General features: G+C 51.4%; 2 protein-coding genes across 6 annotated transcripts in view; one reads left to right on the forward strand and one right to left on the reverse strand.

The window, feature by feature from the left end:
* Positions 1-174, reverse strand: part of TECPR2 (tectonin beta-propeller repeat containing 2) — a 105,820-nt gene extending 105,646 nt beyond the window's left edge. For all 5 annotated transcript variants that reach the window (XM_029951223.1, XM_029951225.1, XM_029951224.1 and 2 more), the window contains exon 1: positions 26-174. The gene's annotated coding sequence lies outside the window, so the exon portion shown is untranslated. The remainder of the gene's footprint in view (positions 1-25) is intronic.
* The window catches only part of CINP (cyclin dependent kinase 2 interacting protein), a 20,037-nt gene continuing 13,189 nt past the window's right edge, over positions 17-6,864 (forward strand). The window contains exon 1 of the mRNA XM_029951227.1: positions 17-284. Coding sequence (XP_029807087.1) covers positions 278-284 — 7 coding nt within the window. The 5' untranslated portion in view covers positions 17-277. The remainder of the gene's footprint in view (positions 285-6,864) is intronic.

The following is a 6,864-nucleotide window of genomic DNA, read 5'->3' on the forward strand; positions in this document are numbered from 1 at the left end:
CCCACGGCGGCGTCGCCAGACTCACCTCCCGCGGCTGCCCCTCCGGACTCCTCAGTCCGGCTCGGCCGGAGGAGGCGGGGACGGAGTCTGGCCGCGGGGGCTGCCGGGAGCCCGTTCCCTGGGCAACCGGGCAGCCACCGCCGAGCGACAGCCGGAAGCCAGAGCGGCGGAGCCACAAGTGGCAGCCGGCCAGCTGAGCGCGGCGGAAGAGACGTCGGCGCGCTTCCGGCGGGCGTGGGCGGGGCTCCGGGCTCCTTCCCGGGATATCTGCGGACGCATGGCAGGTGCGTGCGACGGGCCAGCTCCCCGGGGCAGGGAGGGTGTGAGAGTGGCGGCTTGGCCTGCGGGCTGGGCCGGAAGCCGGGGGTTTCCCGCTTCCATGGGGGTCCCTACCTTGGCCCATCCCAGCCCCCTGACCGCGCGCAGGCTCGGCGGTCGGCCCAGGAGCCCGTCAGTTTTGCTGAGCCTCAGTTTACTCACGCTCCTTGATGTATGCAAAGGAGTGTCCGCAGGACCAGATACCAACTTGTAATTGTCATTATAAACTAGCATTAGCGGAGCACATCGAGTGCCAAGCCGTGCATGCCCAGCTGCTCCAGAACCTTCCCCTGAATTCCCCTCAGGATTACCCACCACAGAGCTTTTTTGCTTGTAGTAAAAGCTGTCATTCAGCGAGTGCTCACTATGTGCCAAGTAGTGTCCTCAGTCCTTTACGTGGGTCCCCTCATTTGAACCTTCCAGCGATCCCATGTAGTAACTGAACAGATTGGGAGCTGAGGCCGTGGAGGGATGAGGTACGCACTCCGCTTTATCTCTCTCTGCTCTGTGCTCTGACTCTGATTGCTGGTCTCTTTCCCCACTAGCCTGAGTTTCTTGAAGTTAGAACTATGTTTTCGGTTCCTAAATATGTGCTGGGTGTGAAGCAGAGAATGAATCAGATGTCCTTGCCCTCGAAGAGCCCCTACTGGAGAAGAGACAGCCTTAGCAGATTATAGTACAGGTAGTAAAAACCATTTCCCCATTTAACACCTACTATGTGCCGAGGTTCGGAGAGGGAACAAGACAATCACTGCCCAGTGTACTTACAGTCTATGGATGTCACAAAAGCAGATATTCCACACTAGTGAGTGCCGGTGATAACTGAAAAATAGGTTGTTTTCAGACATCTAGTGCAATGACCCCTGGAGTCAACCCAACCTGGCGGATCCAGGAAGATTTCTTTGTGGAAGGAGTGACTTTCTGGAAACCGAAATCAGATCACATCACTTTCCTAGTCAAAGCTGATTGCTTACTTTTCATTGCCTTGGAATACATCCAAACTAACTTGGTCGGAAAGGTTCCTGTTGCTTGACGGCCTCCTCACTTACCCATTCCTCCCACGCCATGGCATTCTAGGTGATGTGGGTCATCACCGCAGCAGTCAAGAAAAGAATCTTGAGATGTTGCATGATGCAATTGAGTAGGTTTATTAAGTAACATGGGGACAGGCCCGGGGGCAGAAAGGGCTGTACTTTTTGCTGTTTGAAGCTGATAGTAATAGGCTTACTGGTCAGGGGGAAGGAAACATGGAGGGGGTATTTTGTCATAAGTGTTTCTTTGAAGTTTTGCTCATAAAACTGCTTTCACAAGATTTCTCTGGCGTTCTTACTCAGTTCAGTACTAACTGTTGGTGAGATTTACAGGCAGTCATGAGAACCTTTAAGCCAGAACCTATTGATCCTTGTTGGAATTATGCAGACTACAGGTTAGCCTTCTGGGCTAAAGGTGAACATTTTTCTGCTGCCGTCCCTCATCGTAGCCACACTGCCTTCTCGGTTTTTCAGACTCCTCAAGCTCATTTTTGCACAGGACCCATGCTGTTGACCTCTCATCGTTCAGATCCCAGCCTAAATGACCCTTCCTCGAGGGTTCACCCTAACACAGACCCCATTTTCTTTCCTGTTTTTATTTTTAGTTTATTTATATTGAGAGAGAGAACAAGCAGGGAAGAGGCTGACAGAAGGAGAGACAGAATCCCACGCAGGCTCCGTTCCATCAGTGCAGAGCCCGATGTGGGGCTTGAACTGTGAGATCATGACCTGAACTGAGATCAAGAAGTGGTTGCTTAACCGACTGAGCCCCCGGGCACCACCCCCTTTTCCGTGTGGCACTCACCCTGATCTAAACTGATCACGGTCATCTAGTGGTCTGTTATCCACTTCCTGTTTGGAAAGAAAGTTCCATGAAAATAGTCCTGGTAGGTCTCATTCAGTCAGTTCATCCCCCACGCCTGGCATGTTGTGGGTACTCACTAATCTTGGTTAGTTGTAAAAGCAAAGAATGAAAGAAAAACCAATATGATATTTAAATAAGCAGAACATTGGGGCACCTGGGTGGCTCGGTCGGTTAAGCATCCAACTCTTGATTTCAGCTCAGGTCAGGATCTCACAGTTCGTGAGTTGGAGCCTCACATCAGGCTCCACACTGGGCATGGAGCTTGCTTAAGATTCTCTTTCTCTCTCTCAAAAAAAAAAAAAAAAAGTGAAGAAGAAGAAGACGAAAAAGAAAGAAAATTAAATAAGCAGAGCAGTAAGGATCCTAGGAGTTAGCCAAGTAGGGGCACACACGGACAGGAAAAATATTGTAGATCAAAGTCAGATCTTGTGCTGAGCTGTAGCTAGCGCTGAGGCAGAGCAAGCAGGGAGAAGTCAGAGAAGTGCTTAACAGGACTTGCCTAACAGGCTGCGATGTTGTGGTTTAAAATAAGTAAATTGTTCTAGGCCGGGAGCCAGTGTGAGAGTGATCAAAGTGTCTTTTGTTACGTTAATCACCTGAATCGTGGGAAGCCCGAGGTAACCTTTGATTGGAGGCTTGCCCCAGCCCCACCCTGTGAGCCTGTCCTGTGATTACAAGGTTCGAACTTTGAGTCCCATCTCCCTCCCCCCCCACCCCCGAGGGAAGAAGGGCTGGAAGTGGAATCAGTTGGCAATGGCCAATGCTTTACTCAACCATTCCTTTGTAATGGTGCCTCCATAAAAGCCCAGATGGATGGGATTTGGGGAACTCCAGGCTGGCGAACAGGCGGGAGATTCGGGGAGGGTAGTGTGCTCCGAGAGCTGGGAAACGCCACGCCCCCTTTTACGCACCCTGCCCTGTTATCTCCCATCTGGCTGTTTCTGACGGAAGAAAATACATATATAAATTTGCTCTCCCACTAAGACCATAAATGTGTTACCTTTAAACAGAGCAAAGAGCAATTTTATTTAAGTTAAAAAACAACAACAACAATTTATTCAGCCATAGCAGAGGAATTACAGTTTGGGACAGGCCAGCTATGGTGAACTATAGGCAAGGTCAAAGAGACAAAGAGAAGGTCAGCTTTCCTTAGGTTTGAGGAGGAAGTTGAGGAGAGTGGTAACCAAAAGTTCATTGGAGACCCAGAGCTGGTTTTGCTATTTTGGCTGCAGGCGGTGGGTAGTGCCCCTCTAGGGCCGAGAGGGATCTTCCTTCCTTTCCTAAAAGCTGGAGTCAAAATTCCAATGTGAAATATGCCTTCCCTTGTTGAGATCATTCTTTTTTTTTTTTAATTTATTTTTGAGACTTTTTTTTTTTTTTTTTTTTTTTCACTTTTGAGACCAGAATCAGAAGCAGGCTCCAGGCTCTGAGCTGTCAGCACAGAACCTGACACAGGGCTCAAACCTACGAATGTGAGATCATGACCTGAGCCGAAGTCGGAGGCTTACCCGGCTGAGCCCCCCAGGCGCCCCAGGATCATGCTTATCTTTCTTGCTCCTGCGGTACCTCCGTGAGCGCCACCTCCTCAAGGCCTCCTGACATCAGATTTCCTGGGGCACCTGAGGGGCAGTCAGTGTGTCTCTTGATCTAGGGGTCATGGGTTCAAGTCCCCCCCCCCCCCACTGGGTGTAGAGCTTACTTAAAGAATCTTATCACTAAATGTGGTTTCCTTTATTTTCACATTTCCTCCTTTTGATCAAGATCTTTGCTCAAAAGGATTACTTATCAAGAAAGGTTTTCCCAGGTGCCTGGATGGTTCAGTCAATTAAACATCCAACTCTTTTTTTTAATTGTCTTTTAAATTTATTTTTATTTATTTATTTTTAATTGTTTATTGTTGAGAGAGAAAGAGAAAGAGAGAGAGACAGAGTATGAGTTGGGGAAGGGCAGAGAGAGAGGGAGACACAGAGTCCAAAACAGGCTCCAGGCTCTGAGCTGTCAGCAACAGAGCCTGATGGGGTGGGGGCTCAAACCCTTGAACTGTGAGATCACAACCTGAGCTGAAGTCAGATGCTTAACTGACTAAGCCACCAGGCGTCCCTAAACATCCAATTCTTGACTTCAGCTCAGGTCACTACCCTAGGGTTGTGGGATCCAGCCCCAGGTCAGGCTCTGTGCTGACCTTAGATCCGGCTTAAGGTTCTCTCTTCCTCTGCCTCTCCCCCACTCTCGAATATACTATCAAATATAAATAAATTTTTAAAATAAAAAATAAAATAAAATGACTATTGGTAGTACCTTTGGCCAAGATAGAGAGCCTCTGCGATTTTGCCAGTTACATCCTAACGATGCCAGTTCTGCCGGCCCCGGGGACTGCGAGTGGTCAGCGCAGTGACAGTGTCGTCAGGCCAGGCAGATGGCACACACTGGTCACATCACCTGGTCAGTGACATGAGTTCCCTAGTCACTGTGAACTTCAAGGTGGTTCTCCAGGTAGGGATGATCTTTTCATGCAGAATTTTAGCTACAGGAGTGCTTGAGGGGCTCCATCAGTTAAGCATCAGACTTCAGCTCAGGTCATGATCTCACAGTTCGTGGGTTCGAGCCCCGCATCAGACTCTGTGCTGACAGCTCCAAGCGTTGATTTACGGGGGTCATTTTATCAGCAGACCAATGATGGCACGCATGTGCGGCGGGTCCGAAGTGGGAATTTTCCTCTCCGGCAGGATTGGATTGCTCTTCGGCGCAAACTAGAGTTTTCTCTTTGTATCCAACCAACAGTTATTAGATTTGCAATCTGTCTTTCCTTTCCTGGGGCCAGTTGGTGGGCATCTCCAGCCAATTTCTCTGGATTGTCGTTTGGGGGAACAGGCCTCTGGCCCACGACAGGGGTGTGGTGGTTGGTTCCTCTGGGAGCAGCGTCCTGGGCGGGAGCAGCAGCTCGGTGGTTTCCTTTAGCCTCCGGAGTCCCGCTGCCAGTGCTCAGGGACAGTCGGCTCCGCCAGGGCCGCTGGTGGAAAGATGGCACCCAGTACATTTTGGACGGAAGCTCCGTTTTAAGTCTCCTCCCTGCTGAAAGTAGGAGAACAGGAAAGCTGCGTATTTTCCGTAACGTTACACAACTGAGCCGCTCCGAAGGTGCACCTGCTGCCGGCGTCCGTGTAGGCGGTTGTGCCCTCGGCTAGCACGCGGGCCCGGGGGGCGGGGGCGGCCCGGCTCCGAGGTGGAGTAGCCAGGGCGAAGGTGCCGCCCCGTTCCTTCAAAGGGAGATGCAGTTCTACGTCCAGAAAATCCTCCCAAATGAAAACCGTCCGTGAACCGTGAGAAGTCAGTGTCATCCAGAGTTTTCTTTTTTTTTAATTTTTTTTAATGTTTATTTTTGAGAGGGAGAGAGACAGAGTGCAAGCAGGGAGGGGTAGAGAGAGGGGGAGACACAGAATCCAAAGCATCCAAAGCAGGCTCCAGGCTCTGAGCTGTCAGCACAGAGCCCAACACGGGGCTAGAACTCTAGAACTGTGAAATCACAACCTGAGTCGAAGTCGGATGCTTAACTGACTGAGCCACCCAGGTGCCCCCAGCGTTTTCTGTAAGTCATCATGGAAGGCGTCAGGAGGAGGTGATCTGTTAGAGTCAGGCGTGAGCAGGGAGGAGTTCTGGGAGGAAGAGTTAGGAAGATGATCTCATGGGGGCAGACGACTGGCCCGAGGGTGGTGGGTGAACAGGGGCCTCCACTGCACCAGACACAGGGACAGTGACTGGAGTCCCAAGACTGTCTCCTCACTGGCCTGACCCAAAAGGGTCGTGATGGGATTAGCTCTGTGGCAAGGGGCATGGCCTGGTGTTACACGGCCTGTTGGCTGGAGTGCCCTGCTGAGTCGATGGTGGTCCTCGTGTTTGGGGTGAGCACCCCAAAGGAGTTCCCTTCCTTTTCATGTATAAATGGGAAAAAGGGAAGTTGGTAATTGGGATGTACAAGAGCAGGATATTTATTGGGCCTTCTTTTAAGGTATTAAAAGCTAAGTCATCCCGGGGCGCTTGGGTGGCTCAGTTGGTTAAGTGACTTCGGCTCAGGTCATGATCTCGCAGTTCATGAGTTTGAGCCCCACGAGGGGCTCTGTGCTGACAGCTCAGAGCGTGGAGCTGCTTCAGATTCTGTGTCTCGCCCTCTCTCTGACCCTCCTCGCTTGTGCTCTCTCTCTCTCAAATAAATAAACATTTAAAAAAACTAAGTCATCCTGACCTTCACAAATAAAGGGGTCAGGGATCCAGTTCTAATAATCGCCAGCCAACCTGAGAGAACCCCTTAACTGACCGTTAGTTTTAGGTCAGGGACGTTCAGGACACCACAGAGCCCATGTGCTTCTAAATGAGGCCTTGTTCCAAGATCAGGCGCCCTAAACCCTGACCCTGGGTTTGAGCGGACGGCGGTCTTCCCTGAGGACGCACGGAAGCTAACAGGTGGGCGCTGCATCCTGTGGGGGGCTGGGGAGGGGGGCGAAGCACGTCCTGTGGACCCGGCAACACGGCGGCGCCCCCCGAAAACCTCGCGTGCTCTGAGTCCCCTCTCGGGGTTTGCGAGGAGCCCCGGGGCGGGGCTGTCCGGCCCGTGGCCCAGAGAGGGGCTGCCGAGGGGGGCGCTGATCACAGCCA

Source organism: Suricata suricatta, chromosome 9 (genome assembly GCF_006229205.1).
Source record: "Suricata suricatta isolate VVHF042 chromosome 9, meerkat_22Aug2017_6uvM2_HiC, whole genome shotgun sequence".
NCBI classification, from domain to species: Eukaryota; Metazoa; Chordata; class Mammalia; order Carnivora; family Herpestidae; genus Suricata; species Suricata suricatta.